At 40.1% G+C, this 17,290-nt stretch overlaps 1 protein-coding gene across 3 annotated transcripts in view; it reads left to right on the top strand.

Moving 5' to 3' along the window:
• The window catches only part of FBXO33 (F-box protein 33), an 18,692-nt gene extending 1,402 nt beyond the window's left edge, over positions 1-17,290 (top strand). For all 3 annotated transcript variants that reach the window (XM_046941969.1, XM_025150928.3, XM_025150927.3), the window contains 3 exons: positions 5,626-5,736; positions 10,410-11,095; positions 14,881-17,290. In XM_046941969.1, coding sequence (XP_046797925.1) covers positions 5,626-5,736; positions 10,410-11,095; positions 14,881-15,152 — 1,069 coding nt within the window. In that variant the 3' untranslated portion in view covers positions 15,153-17,290. The remainder of the gene's footprint in view (positions 1-5,625; positions 5,737-10,409; positions 11,096-14,880) is intronic.

Raw genomic sequence — 17,290 nt, 5'->3', positions numbered from 1 at the left:
CCGCCAAGAAGGCCGCCGGCCCCGGCAAGGAGCTCCCCTGTGGGCTGGGGCTGAGGCCTGGCCTCAGGAGGAGGAGGTCTTTCTGATTGCTAACTGTGAACGTGATTCAGGCGCGTGGGGATTTCTCGATCCGGTTTAGCAGTGGAATCCTTTTCCCATGTTCTGGGCTTAAAATGCTCTCAGATCCCACTTATTCGCACTCTGAGTCTTAATTTCCTCAGGTTGGACTTCTAAAATGAAAACGCTTGTTTTCTCTTTGCTTATCTTGCTAGCACTCCCACACAATATCTTTTAAAAACTCAGAGGTCGTAATGCACAGCCTCCAGTCAGAAAACTCAGGCTGCGCAGTGAAGTCACGGTGTGTTGGAAAGCCGTGCAGGCTACAAGGTAGTAAGTGGCTGAGTGCTTTCCTACCTGTGTGCGTGATGGCGTGCATCACCTGCTGGGGGCAAAGCAACCACCGCTAAATATTTCAGGGCATTTCTGTAGAGAGCTGTTGGCAAACCATTGGCAGCTGCGTCACGTTACAGCCACCGGCCCTGACCCTGAAACAGTTAAGAAGCAGTGTGAGGCCTTCACTTCTCCTCTGGTTTGTGTGGTGACAGCAAAACTTCAGCTCCTGGTTGGCGTTAGAGGAACACAAGCGCAGCATGTGAGGTCTCGCTTTCGATTCCTAGGCCCCATGATGCCCGCAGGTACTTCCTGGGGAAACTGTGATGGTTGGAGCCGCAAGTGTTCTTTTGGACACTGCCTATGGGTCACAGCTCGCCTTCATCTTGATTTATTTCTTTCCCTGTGAATCCTCAGCCTGTAGGTTTAGCTACCCTAATCGGTCTTCTCTTGCCTTTCAGGAGAAGCTTTCGCTTTGCTGTTGAATCTTGGGGAAATCCAGCTGATATCATACATGAAAAAGTGTTTAAGTGATGTCAGTTGATTATCAAATCTGATACAAATACCGCTAGGTGGACTTCAACGTTTTAAATGGACAGTTAGAAGCTGCAGGAGATATTGTGTGGGAATTTCATTGGGGAAAAAAGTGAAGTGCGTTGTGAGAAGGGTTTTGGTATGCTTCACTTTTGGAATAGAGTGATTTCATGGCGTTATGTCCAGCTTGTACAATAACACCGCCTTCTGAAGTCCTTTTTACATATATTTGTGTGTACGGTGTGGCTGAAGACTGCAGCAAAATAATTGGTAGTAGCAATTGTTTCCTCAGTGGATGTGCTCTGGTAGATGAGTGTAGTTTCTGTGGTAGGTATAGATGAAAGGTTACCATCTTTGACAGCATTTAGTGTCTCTATATGTTCTTGATGTTCCCAAATGAATGCTGCTGTTTGATTTTGGAATGAAAAATGTACGACCTGGGAATGCAGAGCACCTACTTATCACAGCAGACTTTTTTCAGTGAGCAGCTGAAACATGCGAGGGGGATTTACGTGAAACAGATGTACATTCAGAATTACTTCTAGAATGAACTTTTTTTTCCCTCATAAACAAGGTTTGGGGTTTATTTTGATACTTTTTTTTGTTCTTGAAAAGTAACCATCCGCAACCAGTTTGTTGGCATGTAGAATGTTGTTGCCTTTTAGACTTTTTAAGTGAAGCTTTAAGATAGAAATGGGATGGAGAAGAACGTTTACGTGAGCTAAGCTGCTGCTTGGTTCTTCTTCTTAGCTTACCTCTAAACCAGAACCACTGTCACCTGCTCAGTGCTTCATTTTATCTGTAGAAGGACTGCAGTCAGTCGCTTTGTTTCTCTGCTTCTGTTTGCTCATCTGTAGCACAAGGGTGATTAATAATTTCTTGTTGTGTTTGCAGAATGTTCTTGTACACGTGATAGCTATTGCAGTTTCCAAAATGAAGGAAACAGCAGTGTTTTTAACTTCTCCAGCAACTAAACCACAGCAAATGCATTCCTTTTGGAACAGAGTTTGAAACAGGATGATTCTTTCATAGCTCCTGTCAGCCCTCCTGATAGCTTTTTGGCAGAGAAATCCAAAGGACTTCCATCTTACACTTAAGAGCTAGAGAGGGAGAAATCCACTTTAGTAAAATGGTATGCTGTTTTTTGACTATGTAATCTTGTTGTAGGATTTGAATCTGTTGTTAAACAATACAGTAACAACTCCCTCCTTTCAGGAAAAGGTCTTTAAGTGGCTGTAGAATTCCTGGAGGATTTATAATACTGCAGGACCTAAGAAAAGACTAACAGAAGGACTAAAAGTAATGCGAGTTCTGGATGTCCTCTTGGGTACAGGGGAATGATGATGTACTTTCGTGCAAATGAAATATTTTCTGTTAAGTCTCTAGCAAAGTATTTTGGAGCAACCTTTGCTAATTCTGATAGAATAATTCTGATTAGCATAACTAGAAACCCCCGATAGCATTCTGATAGGCATTGCTGCTGGTGGTCAGCATCCACAAAGGTACGTTCAAGGTCTGCCTGGCGTCTGAGGCAGAACTCAGGTCAATACAGCTCTCATTCTGCAAACGACAGCATGTTACACCAAAATACCACTTTCTTGGCACTGAAACCAAGAAGAGCAGCTCTGAAATTCTGTAATTTCTTTTAAAAAAAAAAAAAGTACTGAAGTGATGTCTGTAGTGATTTGTAACTTTTCCAGTTGTTCGACAGCAAATGAAGCAAACTGGAAGTGCAGTATTTAAACTGATGATGTTCTGCTTTGTAATTTAAAATAAAATGCAGAGGGTGGCATCATGCAGCAATATCAAGAGGAGAGAGTTGTTTCCTAGAGGTTCTTAAGGGATCTTCACCATCTTCACCATCACACACTGCTCTTTGTAAACTTAAGTTCTGTGAGGCAGGAAGGAGCGTGATGCTCTGTGTGAGCCTTTTTGGTATGGACAGGAGTTAATAAGCAGTCCTTGTTTGATCTCTGCCGTGAAACAAAAATACAGATTATAGTAAACTAAGGTGTCTCAGTGAAGGTATCTGCTTTGGAATTGCCAAACATTTGTGAATCATTCAAAGCAGTGGACTGTGTCTGTATTTGAGGCTTTCTAAGTACTCTCTTCTATCAGCTGGAGCAAGCAGCTGCCAACAACAAAATCAACCCCAAACAACCAGAAAACCCAAGAATCTAGTAGGACAGTATGTGCCTTACCACTTTGTTCCTGCTGAATGTAAGCAAGGCCATGGGGAGGTTTTTCTTTGTTTTGCATTGCAGAGTGGAGAATGGATGTTCAAAAAGACACACCAAAATTGAAGATAGAGCATAGCAAGAAGCTATTGCTTTTAGTGTACTTTCTGAGCTAGTGGAATATAAATAGTTAATATATGACAAAGAAATACTAAATCCAAAAGAGAATGTTCTTCCCCATCTGTGTGCATTTGTAGTATACATAGTATTAAGATGTCATTATGACTTTCATCAGAGGAGGACAGTTAACTCCTAAACTATTTTATTTAAATAGCAATGGCTTTACTAATCCAACGGAATAAGGGTGAGAGGTGAGCCAGATGCCACAGAGATTATATGGTTCTACAACAGTGACAGAAATCTAACACTGAATGGAACAGTGATGACATTTGTAGATGGTAGTAACTGTGCTGTGAGTGGAAGAGTAATTGGATGTTTTCATTGCTTAAGTTTTGAGGTGGAAAGCTTTAACTGTGTCTCCATAGAGCGTAGAATGGCAGTGAGACAAATACAGGCAAACGGTGTGAGGTACTGGTAAATGGTGTTCTGTACATCTTGTTGCTTATAGGCTCTGAAATGAACTCTGCAGTAGCATTCACTGGGGTCTGGGTAGCACTGAACGAGATCTGTGTGTGCTGTGAATATGCAGGTGAATCGGAATTGTTCTGAAGATTGCATTTTGTCTTAACTCTCAGAATTAAGTCAGTGAGATCAGAAGACTATAATTGTATAATGAGAATATTGGCTGTGAAGGCTGCCTCTCACACCTGGTGGATGTTTCTGCTGACTTCCCTGCTCTACCAGGCTTTCCTCAAAATCTGTGGGAGACAGAAGAGCACAGAATACTCTGAGTGGTGTTGCCACAGTCTTAAGATTGCCCTGCCAAGCTTACTCTTCACTATGATCACATATTGACTTAGATCTGTAGAATATTAAGCATGTGGCCAGGGCTGTTATGTTTAAATACCATCAGTAGAGTAGTCCTGTATTTCTAATACTTTAATGTGTTTTAATGTCTGAAATGGCTGTAAAATCTAGATGCTTTGCTTCAATATTTGACTTGATATGGAGTTTATGGAGCTTTTAAGGACAGTCAGCCACCCATAGAAGAAAAGCAGGAGGTGTGACAGCAGCTAGATTTCAGCAAGCAGGTCTGTGGTTGTTTAATGCAGGAACTTTAAAACAGGTCCATAATTATTTGCAGTGGATGCCTATGAAGTTCAGACTTAAAAAGCTAAAACCTTGACTCCTTGACACCTTCTGCTCATCCTGTGGAGGTAGTTAACTGGCACCAGAGCTTCCCTAGGCTTTGAGCTTTGTGACTGTATTGTGTTTTCCTAAAAGCTGATCTGCAGTATTAGTGTATGACTGGTAAGCCAGCAGAAATAAGGATTTCTGTGACTTTCTGAATTGTCAGCTGCCAGTTAATTGGCATCTGCTGTTAAAGATGAATTTAACTCTCACAGCCGTTTGCAATTTTGCTGGAGGTTTTGCTGTGTTCATTTCCAAGTGCAAACTATTCCTTGAATGTTTGGAAGTAAATCCAACTTACTGTGTGTATAAATAAATTTAAAAACAAACAAGAAGATCCTTTGTCAGTTAGAAAAAAGCAACAACACCCTGAAAAGAAATGCTGCAAACAGCTGCTCTGAAACTGCTATCGTTTTCATAACTTCTGCTTGATCTTTTTCAGGGCATAGGAAAGATGCGAGTCACAGGAGCAAACTGTAGTGGGGAATGGGAATGTGCCTGTCTGTCTGTCTAGCACATTGAGACAAGTCCAGCATAAAACTAGAGGGTGGTCTTTCATTTTAGGTATTACTTCTAAAAATGTACATTGTGTCACGATGGACAAATAATCCTCTTCTGTTGACTGATGGGGAATGTCAGAACAGTTTCCACTACTTCGATGTAACAGAAATCAAACACTGACTTGGGAGTGTTGGGAGCTTTTGCTTGGCTTCCATCTGAGGCTTGTGCTGCCTCAGCTGCTGTGTGTTTGGGCCCCCCGTTCGTAACCTGGCTGCGATATGGAAGTGCTCAGGAAAGGCTTCTCACAGATGTATTCTGTTTGTGCTTTAAATGCAGTGTTACATTCGAAAATGAATAGATAGTTGATGTTTTCACCTGTGACGTTATGTGCTCATGTTCCAAGAATTAAAGAGAACGTGAAAGTGCTGCGGGAAGTTTGCTTTTTGGTGGCAGCCTCTGTGGTCACTGGAAGCTGATGTTTGCTTTACAGCTAGAATCACCAGTTTGTACATCCCTCCTCCCCTTCTTGCTTTGGTCTTACTCTGTTTAGCTCCAAATGTGCCTGTACGGCAGGACAGCGGGATGCTTTCCAGAACAGTTCACATGTTCCGTGTAGTAATGTGTTCTTACTACCTGGTTTTGTCTTATACAGAATGTTTCCTTACAGTGTTTTTATTTTGTATACAGATCCCTTTTTGTTTTGTCATTGCAGGAACCTCCAGAAGTTAAGTCTTTTTGGGGATATAAGCATTCTGCAGCAACATGGAAGTATATCAAATACATACCTCGGCAAGGTTGACCCCGATGGCAAAAAGATTAAGCAGTAAGTTATATATTTTGTAAACTGTCAAATATGTTAAAACAATACTTAACAGTTTTTTGTGTCTGGAATAAGTGACTGAGAAAGCTTCAAGTTTTTTTTTATAGGGTGAGAATTACAATTCCTAAGTTGAATTTTTTGTTCTATTTCTAGTATTTGCATGAAATACTCTGGTTTTGTGGTCTTCTTTTAGGTGAGAATCCTTTCTTTTGTTTTTTTCATTGTACTCTGGAAACAATTTCCTGTTAAAACAAGAGGAGGGACAGGAATCTTTTACCAGTACCTTTACAATTGCTATACATGGAAAAAAATATACAAGGAGGTAATCTGATGGATTTACTAGCTGCATATCCTCAGTTCTTGTTAAACTTAAAAGAGGACATAAGCCCCAAGAACTTATTTTAAGCAGTATCTCAAAACTAGGTTAGGTATTTGTAGGATTCCTGTAAGATCGTAGCTCACAGTGTGCTTGTTTAGTCTCAGAGGTGTATCTTAGCTTGCCATAATTACACCGCTGTACTGTCTTTGAATGCATATAATCAAAATATCTGGTTTGTGCTCTTTGGAAATAGTGAAGGACAGATTTAAAAGGTACTTACTTCTGGAATCAATTATCCCAGAAGAGTTATGCTAAGTTAAATAGTTTATTAGTTCTGCTAAAACTTTCCATATAGATAAAACTTGAATACCATCATTTTAATTTGTGTCAGTGTAAACCTCTTCTGGGTAGCTTGAGAGTAAGTATAGATTTCCAAGATCTTTACTGTTTATTTTAAGTGGTTTTAGAACTACTATGGATATATTATCAGATCAGTGTATGTATGAGAGTGAAACTATCAAACTAAATGCTTGGTCCTGACTTAAATTGCACATCAGTGCACATACAGACGTGCATTTTTCTTACCCTGTTATACTTAGAATGCAGAAGTCAGTAGTTTAAGCTCCTGTTCAACATATGTACTGTCTGCAGGTAAAAATCTTGTTTTCTTATCTTTTCTGAAAACAGATAGGTAATGAAATCATTGTCCTGAGGCTTAAAGAGAGCTTAAAGCAGGCATTTACTCAGCTGAGCATACAATTAAATATTTATTCAAACAAATAACAAAAATTGCTGTGCATACTTCATAGCCATAAACAATTCAAAATTAATTTATTATCCAAACTGAAGTTAGTCTTTCACATAGATACCGACCTTTGCAAGTTTTGGAATGAGGAAACAAATGCTACCTCTTTTTTGTTTTGTGAACTAAAGCAGTGTGTTTGGGACCTGCTGGTTCTTTTCTGAATTAGATGAAAGTTGGCAGTGGATGATCAGCACTAACGACGTATACTTCAACGTATACTTCAGGAAGTAAATCTTTGTCTTCGTAGTTTTGCCTTTTGCACGTGTTTGGATGTTTGCATCAGTTAAGTTACAAAACATGGATGCGAATAGCTAACACTGAAAGATATTGAGCAACCTATGGAGACTGTGTTAATGGTGGCTGAGGATTTTGGAACCTGCATGGTGGTAAATGTTACTGTCTCTTCTGGGAACTTCCTACAATTCAAACAGTTAGAGAAGAAAACATGACACTTCCTCAAGTCCGTAGCATTGAACTGAGCGTAACAGACCTTGGGTGGAATCTCAGCTGGCACAGAGCCATTAGGCCGTTCCCCAGTAAAGACTAACGGTTGCTCTGGGGGAAGAGGAGGCCTTGGGTTCCATTTCCAAAATCCTTCTCTTGCAGTGGTCAGCATGTACAATAAATGGGTTTATAATGCTTGTTCTTTTTCCAAATTGCCTATGTGTCCCTGGATACTTTCTAAAATACTCTTTAGAACTCAGTTCATCACTATGTGAAAGCTTATCATAAAGAATTCATTTGTCTTGAGCAGAGCAAAGGCAGTTTAAAATATTTGCTTTCTTTGGTTGTTCCATGTGTTTCTGATAGGTTTGTTTCCAAAAGAACCACTTAAGCCTCTCATATTAAACAAAACATGTTGACTGATACAGTTCTTAAACAAATGGGCTCCATGCAGATCTTGCTAATTAGGTTTACTTCCTGTCCTGGGCCACCGATGCTTTTCTGTACCAGCAGTTGTAGGTTGATGGCGACCATCCCCTTCGCTGCTCTTCACTGGGAGCAAAACTAAGTATGCCTGTTGAGACATCACTGTTCTAAATTGCTTTCTCGCATATACTAAGCTTTGATTATATTTTGTGTTTGTGTATGAAACTATGTTTACACTTATATTTTATGAATGAGCTTTAAGATAGTCATGTGCATGTTAGGATGAATTTTGTAGGACATAGTATGCAGTTAATGTATGGTTGTAAAGTAGGTGTTAATTTCCAAGAATTCACTTAATGTGTTCTAGCAATTAGACACAATTCAAACTGTTTTTGCACACTCCAATTAGGTGCTTATGAAAAATAGGATGTGTGTAAGAATTTACAGGGGAGGAATAAACCCTTATCAGGGTGATGGAAGGATGTATTTGAAATCTGTTAAACTAAGAGCCTCCAGTTTTTATTGTTCCTCCTGTTTGTCCTCATATAAAGCAGGCATTTAAAGCAAGCCAAAAGCAATCGTTGCTAAATATGTATTCTGAAGTTGGATCTCTTTTTATTATTAAATTGGCAAAGAACTAGAGGAAAGTGTCTGGAAAGTTTTCTTAGGGTATATGGACTGGTAACCCATCAGCATGAATCTAGATATGTGTATACATACTTAAATACAAAGATAGATAGCTTTAAATCAGTATCACTTTCCAGTTCTGTGAGTACTAGAACAGTACTCTTGTGAGCCTAGATGCTTAAATCAGGAGCACAACTTAAACAAAACTTCAGTGCAGTGAGGTGTGGATAGTAGTATTTGACAGAGCATGTCAAAATTGATTTGTCATCTTGTCAGTTGTTCTGTAAAATGTTACAAGCACTAGTACTGCTTGGACTGCTACAGAGCAAAGGCTACTGCAGATGTGACGTCTTTCCTGGGTACTGTGATGACAGTGGGGAGGAAAGCACAGACAGACAGGGAGGAGGATGAATGAGGATTGATCTGTTAATTTTCTTAAACACAAGGACTATGTGACATCAAAGGTGACAGGTCAAGTGAAAGCAAGAAAAGAGGGGGATAGCACTGCAGAGTTCTTTGAAGTTGGATGTTACAGTTGCAAAAGGTTGGCTCAAAGAGGAGTCCAGGCACATTGCTGGAAGTGAGGTCCCTGAGGGTTACTGCAGACAGGAAGCCATCTCTGGCTCAGGAGGTGAGAGCTGAAAGTTTTTGGAAAGGGGAAAATCTCTGAGAAGCGTGACTCTGTGTTTCCCTTGTTCTCTTCCCTCTTTTTAAGGTGGTAGTGTTTTTCTGCTGTCAGTCAGGATATGAAGCCTTTAGATTTGCCTGGACATTATCTTGATTATAGATAGGGGGATAAGAATAGTAACTTTGTAACATTGTTATGAGCATAGATGTGAACGTTTGTATGTGTTATTCAACAGTAAAGGAAAAAGAGTTCTGTGGAAACCATTGCTCGATTTGAGGCACAAAGATTCCTACTAGGCTCCTACTGGAGGGATTTACCTTATTTCTCCAAGTCTCACTGACCTGTCATAGCCTGGCTCAGTTGCTTCCCTTAAATGCTAACTTTTGCCTTCGAGCTGACTGGGATTTGAGATTAGACTTACCCTAGAATGTATATGCTCACAGAACATGTTGTTTGGGCAGAGAGATCCTTTGGAGCCCTAACAGATGCGGGATGAGGACTGGAAAACTGTTTCTTTTGAGGCATTTGGTAGAGTTGGACTGTAGTATTGGTATTTGGTATTCCAATCTTACCTTAACGCATCTTTCTGGATTACGTATCTAATTTAAAGAACATTCTTGCACTTAAAATAACCTAAATGGATAGGAGAGATGGGATGTGTAAGAGGAAGTGTGTAATAATCACACAGTGCTATACATCACATAAGGACTCTGATGTTAGAATTGCCTCCCACTGGTGATCTGGGATTGAAATGTCATCAGGTCCAAGTTACTCCTGTAATGTGTCAAGCTGCTGACACTTAAAAATCTAGTCAGATGTATATTCAGAATTGTTCCAAGAATATCATGTGTTTGTTCTTTACCCTTCAATGGGGGAAATCAAGCAGTAGGTTTCAGATTATTCTAACATGCTTAAAAGTCAAGTTTCTCCAACTTTTCAATGAAAATGACTGTTTTCCATTTTAATTTGCAGTTCTGGAGAGGCTGGCTAACAAATATGAGAAGCTGTCTTTAAAAACAGTTATTGCTTTTAAAAACATTACGGGTTTTCTTATTTGCATAACCTTAATGTGTTTGTGGGAAGGTGCTAGTATGTGCTAGGATACACGCTGAGAAGTATGAAATGAGGATTCATAGTGCAGCACTGCTATTGAAAGACAAAGTGCATTGTGGTTTTTTTTTTTTGGTCAGAATAGTTTACAGTTCAAACACTGGAAGTGCAGTGAAGGTTAAAGTGCTGCGGGATGTCGGCAGCATGCTGTGTTCTAACCTTTGTAGCTGCCAAAGACTGGTGGTAGCACCTTTAGGGTAAGGCCATAAATAAAAAGAGGAGTGATTCTTTAATGGGGAAAAAAAAATAGACTGGTATGCAATTGGTAACACTAGACCATGTTTAACAGCATCATTATCTGTTTTGTTTACTTACAGAATTCAACAGCTGTTTGAAGAGATACTAGGAAATAGCAGGCAATTGAAATGGCTGTCCTGTGGGTTTATGCTGCAAATAGTAACTCCCACATCATTGTCGTCCTTATCAAACCCCATAGCCAACACCATGGAACATCTGAGCTTATTGGACAACCACATCCCTGGTAATACCACTCTCATTACTGCAGTTGAATTGGAGCGCTTTGTGAATCTGCGTTCGCTTGCTTTGGATTTCTGTGATTTTACGGCTGAAATGGCAAGAGTCCTGGCTGACAGCAACCATGTGCCTTTGCATCGACTGTCTCTCCTGGTCCACAGCGTTTCCATAATGCACAAGTCATTGGACAGTATGCCAGAAGATGAGAATTGGAAGGCGCTGACGCGCAACAGCACTAATCTTCGGGTCTATATAATGGCTTTTGATGTAAAGAGCGATGATATGTTAAGGATTCTTAAGCCCAGTATTCCCCTAGAGAGGATTCACTTTGACAGCTACATCACTTGTGTTTCCGGAGCTGTTGTTGACCTCATATCCAGGCAGTATGATAAGTTCCTCACTCATTTTATTCTAATGAATGATGTGATAGATATGTCTGGCTTCCCAGATCTTAGCGACAACCGGAATGAAGATCCACTTGTCTTACTAGCCTGGAGGTGCACGAGGCTCTCTCTCCTGGCTGTTCATGGTAGGTAATACGTTGTGTGAGCACGGTACGTGACTGAAATACTTAGAACATTTCAGCCTTTCTAACTATGAGTATCAGTAAGAGTCATGTTCAAGAGTCTGCTGTGTGGTCACTATACAAGCTGTTGTACTTTATACTGGTATTTTCATGTTTGAAAACAGGAGATTTGTTTATTTGTCTTAAACATACTCGTAGCTTACTAAATTTCGATGAGAGGTCACATAGGATTTTGTTAGACTGCTCACAGAATCGAGCACTAATTTCTGAGCATTCCGGGAGGCATAGTGCAGGTTCCTCCATGTGGATGTGAATGCTGCAGAGGCTTGCTGTGTGCGCCATGAGCCCATAGGCTGTTAAGATTAGATGTTTGTACTTCCTGTTTGTGTAACTAACACAGGTTAAGTGCCTCGTGACTGAGGGGAAGGAAGTCTGTTACCAGCTTGGTAAGAATTTAGCAGCAGATGAAGGCGGTGTGCAAAATTTGGGACTTCTCTACTTGAAGAGTGGGGGAGAAAAATGTAATGTGGAAGAGGTTACCTTGCTGAGTGCATTGGTTTCACCGGTAATACCAAAACTAGGTTTATCTCACTTTTTTGTTGTGTAATTGCAAATCAAAAGGAAGTGCACACTTACATACATCTCTACTAGAAGTTAGAGTCATCTGGCACGTTTTTAAGGCACCTGAAACTGAAACAGTGCAGAGTGGTGGTTTTGGTTTGTGCTGGAAGTGGCTCACAAAGAGCAAGCTTGCTGATGCGTGAAGGAGTTAAGGGATGACTCTGTTCTGTTACGTAAGAATGAATGCCCATTTCCTCAGGCAGCTTGCAGGAATAAATCTCCAGTTACTCAGCACAAAAAGGAGACATCTTCAGCAGCAAAAGTGGTACATTCAGATCTCAGCTGAAGTCAGAAAATCCTGCTGCATCCCCCCCCTTATAGTTTCACTGATTGGCAAATGACCATACCACTCAGTAAATGTAGATTTTAGCAGTCTGTCTCATACTGAATTGAAGTTTCAGGGCCTTTTAGAATAAATAAATAAAATCCATTTACCTTCCTACAACAGGAAAACCTCCTAATACATTATTTAAATTCAAAAAGATGATAAAATACCTGAATATAAGCTACCAGAAGTATCACCTATTATCAGTGCATGATATATTACTCTATGCAGAGTGTTGGGAAGGCAAACGCATTTTACAGGTCTTTGTATCAAGGGATTGTTACTGCATCTCCTGTGGGGTTTTTTATCTACCTGGGAGAGAGAATGGCCAAACATCAACCACACACTGATGCTGAAATTCAGATTCCTTTCCCTTTCTTTTCTCTCCTCTTTGTAGACAAAGTTAGCTAAGCTGCTTATAAGTTACTACTAATTTTCTTAACTCATAATTTAACTTAAGTTGTGAGTAGGACTTCTCTGTTACTGTAGTATAAGCATCTTTCTTCTTGAGTAGTGACACTCGGGAGAATGTGGCTAGGAAGAAAGACCTAGAATGCTGTGGTGCTTCAGTATAGCATCTTATTCTTACACTTGCATTTTTTTTTGAGATTTACCTACTAATGATTTCTGCTGCTACCTGTCACATTTCTTCTTCCTTTAGGAAAGAAAACTTTATTTAAAAAAAAAAAACACCTATATTTGTTTGAGAAGACATAATTGGCTCAATTTGTAAGTGATGGGTTTCTTGTCATTAGACGAGAAGCAGTTTTTCTTTAGTTTCTAATATTTTTTTCAGAGATTTTCCCTCTTCTGCTTTTTGTTTGCTCTGAAAAAGTCTTTGATCCACACTTAGCTTTGGCTGCCACTTGGCACTGACAGAAGGAGGGAGGGAGAATGTGTCTGAAGGTTTCTCTTTCTTGGATACCTCAGGAGCCTTTTCTGACATCAGTGCAAAGTCGTATCATCGTCCCACTGAGGTGGCATCATTAGGAGCAGAAGAGAGCCAAGTCAAGGGAATTAACTGCTGCTGGCAGCATGAAGGAATGGTGTGGGGAGTATGTTGTCTCTGGGGATGGGGATGGTAGGATAGACAGTGGTATGATCTGGCCTTCCATAGGGCCCGAAGTCCTTAATTTAAAAGAAAGACACTTCATGTCGAGTTCCAAGATATTTTGTGCTGTAAATGTGCTGTATTACCTGTGCAATCCTCAGTGTTATTCTGTGTCAGAGCAAAGCTAAAGCTGACGTTTGTACTAGCAAGGAAAAACTGCAGCGCTGCTCATGGTGTGTTTGATACTTGCGAGGAAGTGATAGTTCCTTGTTACCTCTGAAATACTTCAGCTGAGCAGAGGCTTCTTTGCTGCTGGAAGGTTCCTGAGAAGCTTCAGGCAAAACTTTTGAAAAAATAATTTAAATTAAGATTAACTGGAGGAGAAAAAAAAAAAAAAGATCTGGCAGCAAAAGCTGCATACCTGAGCCCCAGGGGTGGCACAGGGGACTCAACCACAGTTATTGTTCCCTTTTATTCTTGCACTCACATGGCTTTTTTTTCATTACCTTTCTTTACTGTCAAAATAACTGAAGGTGGTGTGAGCTCCTTCAAAGCCTGAGAGGAGGAGTGTAGGTCACAGAAGTGCAATTTTCTATTGGGTTTGATGTCCTGTAGCCTTACTGATAGTGTCATCTTTTTGCTTCTGTTGTGCCTGCAGGTAAAGCCTCAGCCGATGAGAATTGCAGGCATTCATACATTCTTAATGGTTGATGTCCTAGGAATGAACCAAAGACATGTTTGTGGGGTTCCTTGTTCAAAAAGTACCTTGAGCAAAATGTTTGTAGGAGACTTCACAGACAAGAAGTTGGAAAAAAAAAAAACATGAAAATTTCTCCTTTCTTCCTCATTCTTCATTCAGCTGTCTTGATAGTTTATGATGTAGAACATGCTGATTGCCTTGCTGAAGACCAGACTATGGCTGGTTGTTATTCCTTCAGCAGAATGCTTTCCCAGTTCTGATACTGCGCAGATGGCAGCTTTACTTAGACTCTAAGTGTGCATTTCCCCAGGAGGCATAGCACCTGTGAGAACGATGATGAAGGCAGAAATGAGCCTTTTCATTTTGCAATGGAAGGGCTGACTTGCAGAGCTTTCAAAAAGGGAAGTTCCCAAATACTCCATGTTTTGCACCTGGATAAGGAAGAGCTTAGCCAAGATACAGGAAACTAGCAGGTAACTGCAGAGTAAGTGTTTTGAAAGAGGGATGCTAATATACAGTAATTGGAAGAGAAGGAAGCTTTATAATTACGTTTAATCTCAGGTAGAATAACAAGATATATGTAGATTATTTTTTACAGTGGTGGGACCTGCTTCCTGGAGAGGCTTCACTTCTGTTTATTTTCCATTAGGTCTACCTCTAAGGTGATAAAAGCTAACTTCAGTTTTCTTTCCTAGTAAAAACACAGTTTTAAAATAGTCCTTTTATACATCCACTTTAAATAGTTGATTAGTCACTTCTTTGACGTGATTTATTTATAAGTAGGCGACAGAAGGTTTGATATTGTAGTTACAACTTAACTTGTACTAAAGAAGTTGATACAAACGGTGAAAGAATTCAATATAGAAAAGCTTTGTTGAACTAACTGACATTATTTTGATATTTCCCTATTCAAAATGTAAAATTGAACCTTCCTACTTGCAACCAAAGCAGAAATTGGGAGGGGAATTCTGCCAGACACAAGATGACAAAGTAAGTTGGGAAGGATTTTAAGATGATCCGACATTGAATACTTCCATAAGTAATGCCTTGCTGCAGAATTACACAGCTTTTTTTTTTTTTCCCCCCCATAGGTTACACAGTTTGGGCTCACAATCTCATTGCAATTGCTCGTCTTCGTGGCTCTGATCTGAAAGTGCTGGAAGTCACTGAGGAAAGCATTGATTTTGACCAAGGAGAACTGGCTGACCAGGACGTGGATCCAGTACATAATCTCATTGAGCAAGTATCTCTCGGATTGGGTCGACCTTGGCATGCAGTCATGGACATAGAGCTGCTCAGTGTCTTCACTGAGCCAACTCGTCATTTTTACAGAGAGATGCAAAGCTTCAGTGAAGGCATTTAGCTCCTTATTTTACAGTTCCTGTGGTTACATATGCAAGTAGGGTCCTATTATGTTTTTTTTTTTCAGTAGCGTGAATTAACCCCTTTTGTGCTGTGTTTAATCAGTATTAGCTATATAGAATTACATATGTGTATTCTACTTCTTGATCAAAGAACGTAGTCGGGTATTGGTTTAGAAGCTGAAAGTGGCAGTGTTTAGGGTTTTCACGGTTAATGGACTTGTCTACCAAACCTTACAGAGATGCAGCCAAAGGCTGTCTGAGGTTGCCGGCTAACTTTATTTTTCTTGAGTAACTGCATTTTGAATTATTTTTGCTATTATATCGGAGTTCTGTGCTCAGGAGCCAGCTGTTTTTGATATCCATATCCATAGCCCAGTGGATTTCTATGCTGTCATTGTTTGCTTAATCTGGTAGCATGCTACTTAATAGGCTTAAAAGGAGGAGAGGTCTATCCAGGGCTGTTCGTTGTTAGACTCTCGCCTTGCTTCATTTCACATCCTGCTTCTGAAGCATGCCCTGCTACCGCTCCCAGTTCTCCTTGGCTGTCAAGCAGTGCCGTGCAACACTCGCTTTTCAGATACCCGTGCTCGCAGATTCACTCCGTGCTCCGTGGCGTTTCGGTTTCTGTGTGTAAACTCCTCCTAGTTTATTCTCATCTCCTGTCGTGTTCCTCAGAAGTTAGCTTTGGGCCAAAGTGTAAGAGAAAAAACCAAGAAAGTGCACTCCGATGAGGTAGAAACATAACAGTGAAGGCTTCAGCATAAAGGTATACACCTGCAAACAAACATTAGTCGTGAAATCCCTAGCAACTAAGTCACTGGATTTTCTCTGTCAGCGCCTGTGTCAGCTGCCAAAGAATAGATTAAAAACGAAGAAGTGCCCACATGCTGGCAGGGGCAGGCCAGCTTCTGGCCAGCCAGATACTGCTAGATTGTAATATATAAGGTCGAATTTCGACCTGTGGTACACAGCTGTGCTGTGGCTCAGTCAGCAACCTCAGAACTCTTAACAAACATGCACCTGTTTCACTGTGAATAGTGAATGTAAAGGAAGGAAAGGAAACAAATACAAAGCTTGTTCTATCACAGGTATGAGCTGCTACGATGCATGAAGAACATTCCATGAAGTATGTTTTAAAATCTTGTTATATCTGAGAGGCTTTAAAAGCCGATTTAACTGTTTCAGGGCAACCGCGGTACAGACGTGGTCTCTGTGAGACTTCCACCTGACCCCAGTTTTAAGTGGTACGAATGTTGTGCATTTAATGTTTAAAGGACAGTCTGCAATAATAAAGTAAGTGGCCAACGTGGGTGCCCAGCAGTGCTGAGACCTGGCTGCTATATTGTAAGCTTTGGAAAACACAATTTATGCAACAGATGTCCAGATATGATTCTATTTATGGAAAAAGTTTATATGTGTTTTACAAATGGTTTTACCATCTTATATTAAAATGACCTTTTGACAGGTGTGCGCTGTTTTGTCTCCAGTGAGCACATACCATGCGGATTTTATATGTACATCAGTAGAGTGAATCCACTGGCACAGTGTGTGTATATGCCAGATGTGGTGAGATTTTACCTTATAAATGTGATCAGATTAAAAAATAAACTCCTGACAGAAAATGTAAGGAAACCAGCTGAATGTTTGAATTGATGACTGATGTTGTATGGTTTATGTTAAATGTATATTCTTTTAATCAATAAATAAAGCATTAAAAATTGATCACTGTATAAAATATTTTATTGTATCAGCATGAACATTTCTAGACTTAAAATGCAACGATCGTTCATAAGCTGTGTATAACTGGTAGCTCCCATTGTGTGTAGGTCGATGAAAGAGTCTAAAATGTCATACGGCGGTTTCTTTTACTTGGCTGAATTTTGTCAATGTTTTTGGAGGGGAGGGGAAGGATGCTTTGCTGAAGCTCAGACTACCAGACCAGTTAGCACAAACGGTATATCACAATATGACTTCTTAGACTGATACAGTAAACTGTGGATTGTAGAATATAGAAGACTATTTTGAGAAATTCCTGCATCCGTTGCAATTGCTTAAATCAAAATCTAATGTGATCTAGAAAAATGTGTAGTACTCTTTTTTGGTGTCCCACTATTAAATAGATTATGAATACCCACAA

The sequence above is a fragment of the Gallus gallus genome, chromosome 5 (assembly GCF_016699485.2).
Source record: "Gallus gallus isolate bGalGal1 chromosome 5, bGalGal1.mat.broiler.GRCg7b, whole genome shotgun sequence".
In the NCBI taxonomy this organism is placed as follows: domain Eukaryota; kingdom Metazoa; phylum Chordata; class Aves; order Galliformes; family Phasianidae; genus Gallus; species Gallus gallus.
Note: the sequence above shows the minus strand (reverse complement) of the source record. Positions and strands in the feature narration are given on the sequence as shown.